The sequence below is a fragment of the Perissodus microlepis genome, chromosome 12 (genome assembly GCF_051167445.1).
Source record: "Perissodus microlepis isolate ML-2025 ecotype Zambia chromosome 12, ASM5116744v1, whole genome shotgun sequence".
NCBI classification, from domain to species: domain Eukaryota; kingdom Metazoa; phylum Chordata; class Actinopteri; order Cichliformes; family Cichlidae; genus Perissodus; species Perissodus microlepis.
This window is the reverse complement of record NC_140472.1, coordinates 19,688,060-19,705,401: the sequence shown is the minus strand read 5'-3', so window position 1 is coordinate 19,705,401 and position 17,342 is coordinate 19,688,060. Positions and strand designations below refer to the sequence as shown.

General features: G+C 40.1%; 1 protein-coding gene across 2 annotated transcripts in view; it reads left to right on the top strand.

The window, feature by feature from the left end:
- kntc1 (kinetochore associated 1) overlaps positions 1-17,342 on the top strand; it is a 34,462-nt gene that overhangs the window by 10,418 nt on the left and 6,702 nt on the right. For both annotated transcript variants that reach the window (XM_084946607.1, XM_084946606.1), the window contains exons 28-59: positions 10-144; positions 251-370; positions 619-691; positions 881-948; positions 1,042-1,343; positions 1,443-1,615; positions 2,431-2,531; positions 3,562-3,706; positions 3,987-4,043; positions 4,138-4,301; positions 4,381-4,485; positions 4,589-4,717; positions 5,057-5,173; positions 6,524-6,633; positions 6,778-6,994; positions 7,123-7,212; positions 7,309-7,474; positions 9,118-9,176; positions 9,290-9,506; positions 9,589-9,662; positions 9,783-9,993; positions 10,084-10,196; positions 11,380-11,435; positions 11,868-11,946; positions 12,033-12,157; positions 12,245-12,380; positions 12,490-12,585; positions 12,772-12,828; positions 13,139-13,193; positions 14,299-14,362; positions 16,582-16,711; positions 16,804-16,893. In XM_084946607.1, coding sequence (XP_084802733.1) covers positions 10-144; positions 251-370; positions 619-691; positions 881-948; positions 1,042-1,343; positions 1,443-1,615; positions 2,431-2,531; positions 3,562-3,706; positions 3,987-4,043; positions 4,138-4,301; positions 4,381-4,485; positions 4,589-4,717; positions 5,057-5,173; positions 6,524-6,633; positions 6,778-6,994; positions 7,123-7,212; positions 7,309-7,474; positions 9,118-9,176; positions 9,290-9,506; positions 9,589-9,662; positions 9,783-9,993; positions 10,084-10,196; positions 11,380-11,435; positions 11,868-11,946; positions 12,033-12,157; positions 12,245-12,380; positions 12,490-12,585; positions 12,772-12,828; positions 13,139-13,193; positions 14,299-14,362; positions 16,582-16,711; positions 16,804-16,893 — 3,834 coding nt within the window. The remainder of the gene's footprint in view (positions 1-9; positions 145-250; positions 371-618; positions 692-880; positions 949-1,041; positions 1,344-1,442; positions 1,616-2,430; positions 2,532-3,561; positions 3,707-3,986; positions 4,044-4,137; positions 4,302-4,380; positions 4,486-4,588; positions 4,718-5,056; positions 5,174-6,523; positions 6,634-6,777; positions 6,995-7,122; positions 7,213-7,308; positions 7,475-9,117; positions 9,177-9,289; positions 9,507-9,588; positions 9,663-9,782; positions 9,994-10,083; positions 10,197-11,379; positions 11,436-11,867; positions 11,947-12,032; positions 12,158-12,244; positions 12,381-12,489; positions 12,586-12,771; positions 12,829-13,138; positions 13,194-14,298; positions 14,363-16,581; positions 16,712-16,803; positions 16,894-17,342) is intronic.

The window sequence follows — 17,342 nt, the reverse complement described above, 5'->3', positions numbered from 1 at the left end:
TTTCCTCAGACGCTGATTAGATACATCCTCAAGCAAGACTTGCCAATGTCCTTGGAAGACTCGTTGACGTTAGCTGAGGCGTACAAACTGCCAACATCCCAGATAAATTACCTGTATGTCATCCACCTCATAGGCCAAGGCAAGGTATGTAAATCCTCACAGGAGTTTTTAACCGCATGTTACTGACTACTTTTGCTTTTCTGTGTTCCTGATATTTTTGTGTGGGACTTTATGTACTGTTTTTTTGCAGACTGAGGAAATCTTGACTCTCCTGAAGAAGCTGCCCTCTGCAGAGGCAGAGTGTGTGATTGAGCGTCTCACATCGTGGGCCAGGATGCAGCTGGAGGACAAAGAACACATATCTGATGAGGTACAGAAGGGAAGATGTCACCTTTGTGGAAGTGCATTTTATGCTTATTTATTTTTAAGGTTCAATTAAAGTGTTGCATTTTAAAAGAATTTAAGTCATTCTAGCTAAACTTTCCTTTGTAAACATTAAATTTCTTTTGCGTCTGCATAACCTTATAATCGAAACCTTAACATGGCAGCAGGAAACATTGGAGGTTGTTATGGTAACCATATGATCATTTGGTTTGAATTGAATTTCCTCTTTGATAGCACAAGAAACATCAGACGGTGATAGCTCAGGTGATGGTGGAGACTCTGAAATACCTGCATATAATCCAAAAACGTAAGTAATATATATGACTCATTCCTCCAGCTCTTTGGCTGACTGAAGGAAGTTTCAGAAGTCTCTGTGAGCTAAAATTGTTTAAAACGATGTGACACTGGTTTTCTATCCGAGGCTTTTTGGAAAGATACGCAATAAATGTGCATCTGATTATTCAAGAGTGAATCCGGGCCTCGTGTTTCATTGCAGATGATGCTCTAAAAAGCGTAGAGTGTGAGAATAACCTCATCATGTTCAAGGCGATCGCCCACCTGCAGGTGAGCTTCATTTAACCAATGTTTTTCAGCATTACTAAATCTGTTATTTGATTTTGTTTTAAACTCCAGACTTTCTATCTTTCTCTTCTTAAGGAGGACTTTGATATTTTTTTCACTCCCTCCAACTATGAGGATCCAAACATTCGAAAACAGATCCAGGAACATCACATCACAGCGTACGAAAACACCCGTGGCCGCCGTTCATGTAAGGGTAAGGCCACGACAACTCCAGTTGTAGCTAACGATCCAGATGGCAAGACCAAGACGATCTCCACAGAAGCTGGTTTGCGCCGTCTGGGGAGGCAGCTGCAGCGCACCGAGCAGGAGCTGTGGTCTGACTTGGCCTTGAGAGCTCTGAAAGTTGGCAAAGTTGACAAGGCGCTCAAGATCCTGAGGTTTGCATGTAGAAACTGGCAGCTTTTTTGTTTGGTGCATTATTTAAACATTTAAAACTTGCTTATAGTCATATTTGCACTTTCTCTCTATGTTTTCAGTGAGCTGTATGAGCACCACTATAACAGCAGCACAGGGAAGGTTTTGTTTACTGCTGCCAAGATGTTATGCCATATGCTGGAGGCGGATGTCCCCATGGTGCTTCCTGATGACATGGATTTGCCAGCAGTGATTCATGATCTGGCCTGTCAGGCTATTACCGTGTGTCATTCAGGTAAAGAACACATGCAAGCATCACAAACGTTCAACAGTATTTTACACAGGTGAAAGTTGCACTAAAATGACTCAGCCCTGGATTTATAGTTTTACTGTAAAATATATTTTGCCGTAAAAAGTGAATACATGCGTGATATCAAAGTTTGACAGGATTTTTTTTTACCCTAACTATCTTAAAACAAATTAAAAAAAGATATAGTTATCACTTATCTTTGTCTGGTCTTTTTAAAGCAGCTGCCTTTCCTCAGAGTGAAAATATATTTGATAGAGATGTTTTTGTTTTTTTTACCCTCAGCCAACAAAGGCTGGTGGGGTTTTGTGGTTACTCTGCTAGATGAGTAGGTGAGCAATTGACAAAGACACCTACATTTTTAAATGTGATAAACCAGAATGAAGCAAAGTAGCAGATCCAACATGATTTCATATGTGTATCTACTCGAGGCTGAGGGATACCACTACCTGTCAGTAGTCTTTTGTGTTTATGACTGGTACAGAGGTGGTGTTCATATTTAAAATCAAAGTGTTAAATTATGTGTGAATACTCTTAAAGCCAAAACCATAGGCTTCAGCCTGCTCTGAATGCTAAATGACTCTGTAGGACGTCATTGAGAGATGCACTTTTTAATATCTTCTGTTTGTGAGGGGCATCCAATCACAAAATTAACTTAAAGGGAGAGTCAAGATGTAAAAAAACATCTAGAAGAAGGAATTTTTTCAGCTGGTCTAAGTGAGCATAACGTGTCTTATTCCCCTTACCTTTTCATATAATTTGCAAGTTTGCAAATTCGGTTTATCTTGTATTAACTGTTACAGATCTTCTCCTGGATTGTCTGGAGCTTTGCAAATGCACACGGTTTGCTATGGATGTCTATCATCAGTGTCAGTTATCAGACAACTATGGCTTTATCGTCAAGGTCAGTATCTTCCTACCTCTCATCCAGTGTAAATCACATAAACCAGTAGAACAAAGAAAACATTTCAGATGTTTAAACTGAAACTTTTCACGACTTGATGAAAAACAACATTAGTTTGTTTTGAATTTGATGACAGCAACATGTCTCAAAAAGAGGAGGATGTAGCAAAAGGCTTAACAGCAACAGGCCAGTAACAAGATTTTCTGTAAAAAGAGTTTCTTAGGCAGAGATTGAGGTGCTATGGAATTGGCAGCTTGCATATCTGAAAATGCTGGAAGGTATATACAGATTTTCAAATAACGTGCTCCCATATGTAAGAGGGACTTACATATTTCAGTGAAACAATGCTAAACTGCATACTGGAGCTTTTACAACAGCATGGCTTGAAGGTGAAGTTGCAGGTGCAGAACTGGCTTCCCTGTAGTCCAGACATTTGAGCAGCTGAAAACATTTGGCATATCATGAAATAAAAAAATACAACAAACCAGACTGCTGAGCAGCTAGAATCCTATATGAGACAAGAATGGGACAACGTTCCTCCACAAGAAGTCCAGCAGCTGGTCTCTTGAGATCGCCGATGCTTATAGACTGTTTGGGGTGCTACACTGTGGTAAACATGGCCTTGTACCAAGTTGTTTTGTATTACTGCCATCAAATTCAAAACAAGCTCATATTTTCCATGAAATTGTACTTTTTCTCAGTTTAAATATTTCATATGTTTTCTGTGTGATTTGAATGACATCTTGGTTCGTGAGATTTGAAGATCATTGCATTTGGGTTCTACTTATATTTTACACAAACTTTTTGGACATAGAATTGTATATTCTAGCCTCTTCATTTTTTAATGATTTATTTGTTGGTAGACATCTAAATTATTATCATTACAAAATTCTAACTGTGAATCTCTTAAGCGGATGGTAAGAAATAATCCATGATTTTGATAAAAGTGCATTTATTTAATGCTTCTCTCTCACAAAGCTGCAGAGTGAAGCGAATGTTTTCATACTTTTTAAACTGTGCACCGTTTCAGGATTTGACACCGGAGGCAGAAAAAGACCCGCAGTCTCAGTGGAGTTTTCAAGATGTCTTTAATGAAGATTGCATTGTTCTGGACCCAGTGTCAGTGCTGCCTGTCCAGTATGAGATTACCAACTGCTTGCTGCCTATTTCTCAAGGTAAGAAATTCTCAGATTTATTTTCTCTTAAATGTTTTTTTTTTTTTTTTTTAAAGCTTGGCAACTTTTAGTGGTCTATGCCATTGATTTTAACTACTGATATTTATTTAATTTTGCGAACTGATTTGATCGTACTTTTATGTTGCATATTTCTCATGCTGCCTGTCATATAATGTCTATAGCCCTTTGGCCACCTTTTATCAAAAAATGCTTAAATATACTTGACTTGTGTTATTTTTACCAGAAGTAGTCTTATTATAACTTATGACCTTTTTTCCAGATACCAGATTGTACTCCCTGGACTGTTCCTGTCTGTCACACTGCTCATTTGAAGATGGTAGATTTGAAATTAAAAAACGTCCTCTGCTTTCTATGTTTTCTTATCAAATTGCAGCTTTGTATGTTGACCTCATGTCTCATCATGCATGCAGGTTCAAACTACCTGCGGCCGCTCTTCGGTCCCCTGGCCAACATGTTACAGATGTTACAGGAGTGCAGTCAGCTGGAATTGGCCCTCAGAGTGCTGGTCAACGCGTACGGCAGCTGCCTGCAGCACGTCACCTCAAACGTCATGGATATAAAGCTGAGCCTACAGGTACAACTGCGATATTCACAGCGGTGCTTGTTGTTTTTCTCAAGACGTTATACTGAAAATGATTGTTATCTCCTCTCAGCTTTATGACGCACAAGAGCTTAAGAAGTACAACCTGTGCCTGAACGATCACAGGAAGACAACTACGTCTACTCTGAATGCTGTGGCTGTGCCACTGTTGAACAAGGTGAGTCAGCCAAGTCCACAAAACCACAAAAATTCTGTGGTAGATAAACGGCATTTTTGGTATATTTTATATAGCCATCTATGTTTCTGTCTATTGGCTACAGGTGTTAAACTGGAGGGTGGTGGATTGTGATTTGGCTGTTGGTCTCTGTACACTCCTCTCCAAAGCAGAAGTCTTCAAAATACTGTGGAAAGTTATTGACAACACCTGGCAAAACTATGACAAGATTTTGGTAAGCAATAAAATCTCTTCTTTTTAAAAAAATTTAATTAAAAAAAATGTTTTATTGTTTTTAGTAAGTGAAATTTAAGAGAAAGAAATGGGCAAAAACGGACTTTATTATTTCTGTGTCTCAGTTAGTGAGTCCATAAATATCAGACTTTGTCATATTGTTTTGTTTTTTCCCTTTGACTACAGAAAAGATTCAGCTGAAGTTTGTTTAAAGAACCTGAGATCATAAACACTTGGGAATCAGTTATATCAAGCAGTTATCAATTTTGTAGAAAAAATGAAAAAAAATAAAAATCGATGTTATATTCCAGAAATCCCTTATGGTGTTTTATTATTCCAGGCTGTGGCGAGGATTGGAGCAAATCTCTGTAGTTTATATAACGAGGCAGAAGAACAGAGGAGGTTTCTCTCTGTCATCACTGATGCTGAGTGGGGAATCAAGCTTGGCAAATTGGAGGTAATGAAGTATTTAAATCAGGTGGTCAAAGGTACTCTGGTCTGAATAAATGCAATGCTCTAAAAAAACATTAAAGGAACACTTAGAAAACACATCAGGTCTCAATGGGAAAAATCATGCTGATATCTACAGTGATATGGACTAATGTAACACATTAGTGTTACATGTGAATGGATGCCGCAATGTTTGATCAATATTAATTCAAAGACAGCCCCAAAATCAAAGTCCATTTTGCAAAAATGTCATTGCAGCATCTCTGAATAGTACTCAGCAGTTCGTATGGCCCCCACGTGCTTGTGCCTCACCACATGAGGCTGAGCATTGTCATGCACCAGGAGTAACCCAGGACCCACTGCACCACGGGGCCATGGATTTTATCCTGATACCTAATGACAATCAGGATACCACTGCCTAGCCTGTAGAGGTCTCTGCCTCCCTCCATTGATTTGCCTCCGCAGGCATATCACTGACTCACCACCAAACTGGTCATGCTGAACAATGTTACAGGCAGCTTAACGCTCTCCTTACCCTCTCCAGACCCTTTCACTTCTCTCACATGTTCTGAGGGTGAACCCGTCTTTCATTTGTGAAAAGTGGTGGACCTGAATTCTGGTATTCATAGCTAATACCAATCAGGCTCTATGGTGCCAGGCAGTGAGCACAGCGCCCAGTAGAGGACATTGTGCACTCAGGCGAGTCCCATCAAGTCTGTTTCTGATTGTTGATCAAAGTCATTCACACCAGTGGCCTACTGGAGGTAATTTTGTAGCTCTGGCAGTGCTCAAACCTGCTTTTGGGTTAAAGACCTTCTATGGTCCTGTCCAGCTCTACTAGAGTAACTGTCTGTCTCCTGGAATCTCCTCCATGCTACTAAAACTGTTCTTGGAGACAGCAAACCTTCTGGCACTGGCACATATGCATGTGCCATCCACGAGGAGTTGGACTACCTGTGCACCCTCTGCAGAGTCCAGGTATTACCTCATGTTACCAGCAGTGACACTGATGCTAGCCAAATGCAAAACTAGCAACAAAAGAAAAACAGTCAGAAAAGACGAGGAGAGGAAAAATGTCAGTGATCTCCATCTGTAAGGCCATTCCTGTTATGGCGGTTGTCTTATTGTTGCCCTACTAGTGCACCTGTTGTTAATTTTAATAACACCAAGGCAGCTGGAACTACTTAACAACCCCCCCCCCCCCCTACTAAACTGACCTAATGTACTCTGATTAAAAAGTGTTCCTTTAATTTTTTGAGCAGTGTAGGTCTATAAAGATTTGTTTAATTTTTTGTGTATTTCATTCTCTCCCTGTTTTGTATCACTTCATATCTGTTATTGTGCGTCTCTCTCCCAGATATCAATCCAGCCGGTGTTCCGTCAGCGGTCTGAGATGAAGAGCACTCTGATCCCTGTTTTAGTGAAAAACAAGAGAATCACCCCAGACGTTATCCTCCAGTACTGCAGGTCAGCTCCTCCTGTTGTCACTTTTGACCATCTAACATGTTGGACAAATGTGTCTGGACTGTGTTTAAATGTCCACCCTGTTTTGGAGTGCATGTATGTGTCACGCTCAGCTATGCTAAAAGTTGTTTTTTTTCCGTTCTGCAGCACCTACGATCTGGACCATGATAGTGTAATCAACCAGTACATTACCACCTTACTGCTGCTCCAGGAGGATGAGGAAGGGGCAGGTGACCCAGCTGTCGGTCAGGAGGAGGCGCAACCTCTGTCTCACACTGACACGCTGGATCGAGTCCTGCAGATCATCCCAATGTTACACAACACCAGCAAGCTCACAGACAACCTCTGTGCTGCCATATTCAAGGTCTTTGTATTTAAAATGTAGTATAGGCTAAAATTACCTGTTTTTAAGACTTTTAAACATTAAAAAAATCAAATTCCAACCTACAAAAATCTGTTGAGCTGATCTGTAAAACGTTTCCTCTCATACAGCTCAGCCCATACAACTACGAGAGAATAGAAGTGGTGCTGAAGATCATACAGGCTGCAGATGAGAACGTGACCAGCCTCTCTGTTGGTCAGGTAAAAACCAAACACACTGGCATATTCAAGCCTATATAATTCACTGTGTTCAAAATGAAATGTTGGGACTTGAAACATTTGACTTTAAACCCACAGGCGATGGGTCTCCTGCAGCATCTGAAGTCCTACACGCGAGTCTCTCCTCCCACAGACATGGAGAACACGCATCTTCTCGAAACCGGTCTGCTGCCAAACCCCCTTTCCAGCAGCAGACTTCCCTTCCACCTGCTTATGCAGACCAAGCATTACTGGAAGATTATCTGTAAGTTAACCACTGTTACCTTTTCACACCTCAGTATTAATTAGGGCTGCCACAAACGATTATTTTGATAGTCGACTAGTCACCGATTATTTTTGCGATTAGTCGACTAATCAGATCATCATCCATTGGACGTAAAACGTACAGCTTATTGCACCAGCATCCATCTGCTCTTATATAACTAACATTAGCTTACAGCTTTAAGTGTTTAAGGTATGTGCTAACTAAAAATAAAGACAAGATGATAGTTTATTAAATGTTAATGACATTTGCAGACGGCTGAGTTTAATAAACTCAGCCGTCTGCTCCTTGCTATCTAAAATATAACGGGACACCGGAGTATATTCTCGAGCATCTCACACTTCTGATAATCAGTTGTCTGCTTGATGTTTATTCAGCTGTGTAAAAACTATAACTTTAATCTCAGCCAAACCGATTTACTCAGGAACAAATAAAATACTGAAAAAAGACAAACAATAACATTTTTAAGTTATCTAAGTGACTTGTATATATTTAACCTGAGTAGCGAAAGACAGCGGTGGGTTTGAAAACGATTTGCCGGGAGTCCGGTGCTCTCACGGGCTTTAATGAGCCTTGCCCCCTGCTAGCTATCGAGCTAGTGGGTAACAGACGTCTCCGAAAACGTGGGAGCGCTTTTGAAAATATGTGGTGTCCTGATAAACTGAGCAGATATTTGAGGTTTACACAGCTACATTCTCACCTGAAAATATGTTAAACGTTTATTTTGTGACTCAGAAAGAATAATAAGAGTAATATTAAAACTAACTAGCTGCCGCCATTGTTGGAAACTGTTCTGGGCCGCGCTATGAATTATGGGACACAGCTTCTTCTTCGGGGTTTAACGGCAGCTGGCATCCTTGTACATGCAGTGCTGCCATCTTCTGTTTCAGTCCGTTATTACACTCTTAAATCCTACTACTCATTCCTGAGTCTTTTGTGATCTAACAAAGCTTCAAACGACGAGTCGACTATTAAATTAGTCGTCGACGATTTTAATAGTCGACGTAATCGTGACTAGTCGACTAATCGTGGCAGCCCTAGTATTAATGCTCATAAACTTATCTTCATCACTTCTGCAGTGGTAGAAAGTTGTTATAATGTAGGTGTTGTCTAAAAGGAAGTCATTTCAGCTATTCTCCTGAACTGTGAACATGTTTGCACACTGGCATCTATTACTTTAAAAATAATAATTATCATAGACAAGAAGCAAAAAGCTCCATTTGTGGTCAGTATTTACTTTTAAGGGTATTGTATTGTAAGTGGACATCAATAACTTAAGCTTATTATATAATATTACAGTACAGTATATTTCTAACTAACTAGGTAGCTCATTCTCTTTAATCATAGTTTTAAAGACATTTTATTAAGATTTGACCTTATTTGACCCGGAAGAACAGGCCAGAGGTCAAAAGTAAAACACACCAAAAATTTAAGAATTATAGTTCAAAGGCTTTGGTTGACTTAAGCCAATTTTTAATGGATTGTTAACATGACCCCACTCTACACTCCAACAAAGTTTTTATCATTGTTCATTAAAAACCTTTTGAGTTACAGACAGAAGTATACTGGTAGCGTTGATGAGATGGTTTAAAACTGATGAAGTTAAAATATTCTTCTTTGTTTAGGTCCTGAGCTCAGTGAGGAGACCTTCCCCACACTTCTGCTGATTAGCAAACTCATGAAGGTAAAGCCACACTAATCTAAACCACGGCCTTAGTCTGTTTAATCACAGAAAATATTATTTTATTCATAAAATTAGGTAATTTAGGCTGTTAAAACCATCCTGTTGCTCCACAGGTGAGCCTTGACAAGCTCTACATGTCAGCAGCAAACCATGTCTTTGAGAAGAAAATGAAGCCGTTAATCTTAGAGCAAAGGAAAATGGGTCAGGGGCATTGTCAAAACAAGGAGACTTTCAAGGTGGCGAAGACTATGATGAAGTACATTAAATGTATCCAAAGCCCGGAGTGGGCTGCTGCCACGGCCCACAAGATAACCCAGGAGCTTCCGCCAGGTTTGAGCTGCACGTTTGACTCCACGCTGGACTGTGAGGGGTGTTTGTATAGATGCACTTAGCTGTTTCCTCTTCTCCACAGGCTATGAGAAGACACAGTCACTCAGGTTCTGTTTGGCACTTGGAGACACTTGGTTAAAGGATCCACACCTTGATGTCAGTCTTTGAATTTTTCACATTCTGAAATGTCTCAAATGCCCATCTAAAAAGTTTTTTATACATTAGTTGATGATTTTTTTTTTTTTCTTCTCCTTCCCCTCCTCTGACCTCACACAGGAGGCAGCACGGGCCAGAGGAGACACCTTTCTGTCCAAGCTGAAGCTTCAGTTTCAGCGCTCAGCCACTGAGAATACTTTAATATCCAGTCAGCTGAACAGCTCAGACCTGATGAAGCTGTCTGGGCTGCCAGGCAGGCTCATAATGGCCCTGTACGAGCACAGCAGTGTGGAACAGCGTTACAAAGAGTCAGGAGGTCAGACGTATCCAGGTGAGCACACTTATCAACGCAGTAGTTAATGCTATTTTTTTTAAGATCGCTTTTTTCCTAAATATATAACCAGGTCTCTCTATTTCTCAGATATACATGGTGCAGTTAAAGAAATAGCCACAGTCAATAATGTGGATCTTCTAAAAATCCGGACCATGTTGTTAGAAAAATGGATCTGCAAGACGGGCCCGGCTGTGGTCAAGGTTTGTCAGTCGTAGCTTTATCTTATCTCTCTGCCTTTTTATTGTTTTTCTTCCTGTTTTGTGTGTTATCAGATTTGCTGCTGTGTGTTTAGTAGGGATGGGTATTGATAAGATTTTCACGATTCCGATTCCATTTTCGATTCTGTTTAACGATTCGATTCTTTATCGATTCTCTTATCGATTCTTTTTAAAAAAAGGAGAACACTAAGGTCGAACAGCTTAGAACTTTGTTTTATATCTTCTCTTCTAACAAGATAGAAATTTAGGAGTAACATGGCCTTACAAACCCAACAGTGAGATCTTAAGAGATCCACAGCCTACGGCTCTTCAATGGGGTGTCACAGGGTCCCCAGGAAAAAAAATTGTAAATGTAAAATAATAAAATAAATATTCTTCTGTAGCAATAACAAAGTATAACATAAATTATTCAGTAGCAATTACACAAGAATATCCAGTAATGTCACTGCCTACAATTAAACACATTCACTTACCGAAAATCAGGGGCATCTGCTGTGGCAAATAGGTGCAAGCCTTTTACCACAAACTTAAGTCACTGCTCGGTGACATTCGTCTATTCTGGCCTGAAAGGAGACGCTACCTGTAGACTGCAGCGAGAACTGCCAGCATCTGAGCCAGCCAGACTCTGTCTGTCTCTCTCATCATGGTCACCTAAATGCACAGTAATGACAGGTTTTGTGATAAGGCAGATCGCGCTAACATAGTATGCACTGTTGTTGATTATATACCTGCCGCATTAACGGGAGAGGACGTGCAAACGTTACCACTGCTGCTGGGTTGAGATTCACGAGTCCGGAGCGGAATTAAAAACACGACATTCATTTAAGGTTATCGCGTGTCTTTTGCATATTCGTAGTGTTTCCTCCCTTAAATGAAATATCTACTTTGCAAGTAGCCCCGTTGTCATCCGTTCTCGTAAAGTATAACCAAACTTTTGAGTGTTTGAGCCGCTTAGGTACCATGTTTCCTGCCAGGTAAATGACACTCCGCGACGTGGTGACGTCATTCGGGACGACTGGAATCGATGAGGGAATCGTTTGCAAAAATGGCAAACAATTCCAAGGAATTGAAACAGTGGTAACCGGTTCTCAACAACATCCGGGTTTCGATACCCATCCCTAGTATTTAGTGAACTAAACTTTTTTCTTTCTTCTTATTTAATTAGGATATTGGGTATAGTGACTGTGTCAGCAACATTGAGGAGGATCCAGACTTGATGAGGTAGCGCAGTCACTTTTTCCATTCTTACTACTTTTCTTTTTTCTTAATGATAATTCGTTAGAACGGGATAGTTTACCTTTGAGTTACAAAGGATGTTAGCAGTGACACTGCAGTGTGTCTTCTGCTCAGCTGTCAACTCTGCCCTCATAGGCAACCACAGATCGAGACCTCAAAGCTCACATGTACGACAGAGCAGCCGCAGACATGCAAGTGCAACCCTAAGATATCGGTTACTGTTTACAGAGTGCTTTCTTTCTTTCTTTCTTTCTTTCTTTCTTTCTTACAAAAGCCTTTAGCAGCGCCCACAGATGTTGCATGCATCTGCAGTATGAATGAAATAAAGATTACTTGGTTGCTCTAAATTCTCTCTGGCTCTGTGTTGAGAACCCACTGGCGTAGTCGTTCTACTCACTGTGTTTTTAATGCTTACAGGGTGGTGTACATGCTGCAGTCCTGTTCGATGCAAGATGCCGTCCGTCATCTGAGCCCTATCTTAACTGCAGAAACTTGGGTGCGTTTAAAGGGGAAAAAAAACAAAACAAAAGCAATAATGGGGGAAAAGTCCAACTAAATCTGTGTTTGATTTCCTTTCTCTAGCCACTTAGCACATCTGGGCCTCGTCTGACCTTCTGCCATCGGACTCGAGCACTACTCTGTCTCGTCCGCCTCACTGATGCACCCATTCTGGAGGCTCAGCTGCAAATCCCCATCACCAAAATCCCGTAAGAATCCATGAAAAGTTAAACGGTACCTGTATGGCCTGTAGGTCTATAGTAACTAATGTTTCTCTGGTTTCTATTCATATGCAGATATTACCTGAAGTGTTACATCTTTGTCTCGCAACTGGAAGCATTAAACATCCCGTACACAGTTCAGTCCTTCCTCAGTAGTCCCAAAGAGGGTTTAGTTAAAGGGCTTTGGAAGAACCACAGTCATGAGCCTCAGGTACTTTCTGACAGACAACATTCAAATTATTCCAGCTTGTTTCCTCACTTTTACTTCATTGGGTTAGAAATGTCAGACACAAAATCAGAAGCACCTTTTATCCTTTCAGGCTGTGCGGTTGGTAGCAGACCTGTGCCTGGAGTACCAGATTTACGACCCTCAGCTGTGGAACAACCTGCTTCAGAAGCTGCTCGGCTTCAACCTGGTGAGAACGTGCATCACGCTTTTATTCAAAGACCCAAAAAACAAGTAGCGTAAAATAAGAGGGTTTTTTTTTCTCCAGTACTTGGAAATATTTTTAAGATGAAGATCCATAAATACATTATTCCTAAATAGAAGCTGGGTTGTGTTTCGGAAGTAACACCTGAATGTAAATATTTCTCTTCCTCAGATCAGCCACCTCCAGAAGGTATTGGAGGCAATAGTGGCTGTTCCGGCTTTGTGGGAGGTAATTCGTCACTTTTATTTCACGAATTGAAAAAAGGCATTTTTTCACTTGGAAAACCATTTTCTCTAAAGTGTCATAAACCATATATGCCTAATGTCTTTACAGTAATGCAGCACTGGAGTTGATGCTCAGACATTTGTGCAGAGCATCGGCTTTGGTTGTTTATGTGTGTGTTTATGTGTTTGTTGGAACGAAAGCAGTGGCATTGCATTTGGTAGAGCACGGTTTAACCACTACACCACAGGATGTCCGGTGCCAGAAATAACTTTCCAGTTTGACAACGAGTAATTATTTTATTTGTGCTCCGCAGATTTCAAGTTTCTCCCGGACCTGGAGGAGCATGATACTGGCACCTTTTGTCTCAGGTACGACGCAAATGACTGAAATTTGCTTGTCTTGGTGCTCGTTGATGTTCAGATATCCACTTTCTTTATATTGGAAACTTTAGCCCCAAACTTGTTCACCCTGCAGGCTTAAGACTTGTACAAACAAGTTACGTGTGTCTTGTTCCTCTTTCATTGGCAAGTAAAAGATGAAAAATTACTTAATGTTGAAATGTTGTGGCAAGAGTGGTGCAACTTTAGCCTTTGTGTATAGTTACAGCAATGCAACCCAATAACAGAAAGGCATGTATGAGGTATGACTGCCCATCATGAGCTGTGCTCAGTAAAAGACTGGGTTAATAACTCTACCTTATGAGCCACAGCTTCCCCTTGAAAAGTCAGAATAATGAGACTCGTGAGTAAGGGCTTTAATGCAGGTTCATAAAAATAAAAAAATAAAAAAAACAGAAGAAGAAAAGTAGGAGCTGAAGTTTATTTTGCTGCTTTAAACTTTTTCAAGAAGTCTTTCTTTTAAGCCTTTCAGCATCAGAATTTTGAAACCACCCATAAGCAATTCCCCAAAACCAAGACAGGCTTGATCGGATCTAACAACAAATAATGCTGTGTACGCCACTTCATACAAGTGAGCTGTTTCTGAGGCAAAGCTGATAATGGAGTGTACTAAAATAAGTATAAGGGCAAAAAAAATTATATATGCAACAGTGATTTTATTTTTTTAAAGAAAGAAAGAAAAGAAAACTTAGATTAACTTAAAGAAGAGAAAAAAGTCAGCTCTCTAAGAGAGTAGTGCAAATTACATTGCTAAATAACAGGTTCAGTCAAATCTGAGAAACAGCTGCAAGAATAATACAGACATATGTGAGTTAAATCTGACAGATGTGCTCATCTGTACAGTACTACTGTTTTATAGAGGATGGTAGGGATGATTACCTGAAGCAGGGTCAGTGTAGATCATTAATGTGGACATGACGGTATGCTGTCACTGAGTATAAGTTCCCTGATAGTAACTTCACTAGCTAACTGCTTCCTATGAAGCCTTTTAAAGTTGATGATGCATTTGTGCTCTGCTCTGTTCAGCTCTTCTTTTAAATGCAGTTGTTTGTTTGTTCTTATTTCTTGGCACCAGCTTCTGTTCCTCTGAGTCCAGATCAGCAGGCGATGCTCTACAGGACATTTGTTCTCCTCCTCAAGTATGCCTCACTCACATTCAGCTATAACCACCAAACTGATTCTTTCATGGACTTCTTGTGTTTGAATAGGGCAGCATACTGTGCGTACACTCTTTATTAATTTAAAAGCAAAAATAAAAAATAAATCTTGATACAACTTTTTCAATCAGGACTTGAAAACTCTGGCTGTGCTACAAAAACAAAAGAGGCCTTGCACGTAGATAAAGATGCAAATACTCGATAAGACTACATAAAGTGTTCACACTTAAAATATACTGGTCAGCAAGTGTTTTTAAATAGGCATTATACATCAACTATAATAGAAGCTCAAACAAGAGATCTAAAATGAGGTATGACCTCCTGTGGACATGATGCATGCTGTTGTGCATCTGTGCATTGATGGTACAAGTGTTGAAGAATTGCTCTTCCATACTGGTTGAGTACAGCCAATGAATAGTCACCGGTTGTGCCTGCCTTGAAAAAATTGTATGTTCAGTAGGTGGCGTATTAGAAATAAGTAAGCCAAGGATATGTCAGGATAGGCTCCTGATCCACAAAGACCTGTCCTGTGTGGACAGGTATTGTCCTGCTAAAACAGGGTGTGGTGCTGCTGCAAGAATGGTACAAGTACTGGTTGGAGCACCTCATCTCGGTGCCTCAGTGCAGTCAGATTTCTTCTGAGAACGATCAGGAAATGCAAGGCTGCTGCAGCAGATGCATGCAGGCATCCAGGGTGCCAGTAACTCAGTCAGCTTCAGTCAGCTGTGGCACCAATGATCTTATACATGCTTGGGGTTTTTTGTTTGTTTGTTTGTTTGTTTTAGTTTTTTTGGTGTTCTGAGACAAGTGGCTTAAAAATGCAGTAAACTGAACCCGTGTGTAGTTCATTTGTGTTCAACCAGGAATTGGGGCACATCTATATGCTGTGTTTTCACATCAGCAGCCATGATTTGATTCAGAAGAACAACACAGTTTCATGACACATGACATCATCACAGTGAATGAGTGTAAAAGGCTGTGTTTTGTTCTTAATGCAGTGATGTAGGTCTAAACTGCAATATCATGTTTTTGTATATATGTTTTTCTCAGTTTAGATAAGATATTAATAATGAAAGTTGATATTGAATTTAGGTGGATTGTTTTGAGTCAGCAGTTAACGAGGTCACTGCCTGTTCTGCCCTTTGTGTGGTCTTTTTCTTATTTTATCTACGCTAATGTTTCCCTATAAGGAAATGATGTTTGCCACTCCTGGCCTATATACACTGCATGTGTTCTGTATGTACTTTGAATGCTTGTATAATTGTGTTTTTCCAAAAGACACATAAAATATACACTGGTCAAACAATAATTAAAGGAACGCTAATCAGAGTATAGCATCAGGTCAGTTAAACGTCTGGGTCAGTTCAGTAGCAGACGGGGTGGTTAATCAGTTTCAGCTGCTTTGATCTTAATGAAAATAACAACAGGTGCACTACAGGACAATGAGACAGCCTCCAAAAGGGAATGGTTTTATAGGTGGAGTCCACTGACATTTTTCCCTTATTTTTTCTGACTGGTTTTTCATTTGGTGTCAGCGTCACTACTGGTAACATGAGGTGAACCTGGTCCTTGCAGAGAGAGTGCACAAATAGTCCAACAACAGTCTCAAGAGCATGGAGGAGATTCTAAGAGAGAGATAGTTAATCTAGGAGAGCTGGACAGAATACCAGAACTGGCAGGTCCACCACTAGTGCACTGTGCTTTTCAAAGATGAGACCAGGTTCACCCTGTGGACATGAGATGCATGTGAAAATGTCAGGAGCAGCGGTGGAGAACGTTATGCTGCACGTTGTGATATTTTCAGGCATGCATTCAGGCTTGTGGGGGCCATACAAACTACAGAGTGCCATTCTGAGTTGCTGCAGTGAAATCTTGACTAAACTGGACTAACCTGCTGCATCTTTTTTTATTGATTTTTTTTTTACTTTGATTTTCAGGGTCTCTTTGAATGTAGCATTCTGCCTATTCTAACATATTACCTAGTCCATCTCAGATGGATGGATGGATGGATGGATGTCCAGCATAATTCCTTCCCATTGTGTTTTCTAAGTGTTCGTTTAATTTTTTGAACAGTTTATAAACACACTACTTCCGTCTGATCCATTTCTGATTCATTTCTGAATTAGTATTAGACCTGAGTAATGCTTCATTTAATCTTCACCTTAACTCCTAATGTCTCGCCATTCCTTTTCCCTCCCGAGGTGCCCATTTCTGTTGAATCTGGATTTGATCGGAATTGCCAATCGCTTTGCACAGTTCAATCTGCCAGCCTTCGCCCTGGGAACGCTCCTTCTAATTCCCTGTGCCAGTAAGAAGGAGCAGCAGGTCCAGGTGAGTGCATCCATTTAAATACATGTGAGAAGTACACGTGTAGTTTAGGCTCTGACTCTTTTTTTTTTTTTTGTTGTTGTTGTTGTTTGCAGGGTTTTCTGTCTGTCTGCAACCCGCTCGCCGTGCTCGAGCAGGTGGACGAGTTTATGAACACCGGGGAACTCGCTGGTATTCCTTCACAGGTTAGATGTGACGTCTTTCCACTGCTTACAGATTTAACTGCCTTTAACACTTGTTACCACATTTTACTATCATTTAAAAATGTCCACTTCAGCTACATTGTCATTTCATTTAATCTTTCTTTGTTTCTAAATATATTTTAAAAGTAGAATTCTTTTTATTTTTTAGACATTAATATTTCTGAGTATCAGCACACTCCTTAAAACTGTTAAACAGGAAGTTTGATCAGCTGATTAGATGGTGTGAAATTATGAAAGATATTTTTTTGTGTGTTGGAAAAACAGTGTTGCTAACCAAACACAGAAATAAACCCAATCTTCACGTGAGCAGATTTGCTGTTTTGTAACATCTGGTGAAATGAAATTCATCTGCATTCTTCATTGTGATTCTCATATAAACAAAATTATAGAGTATATTATGTTATATATTTAATGTCTTATACTACATGACT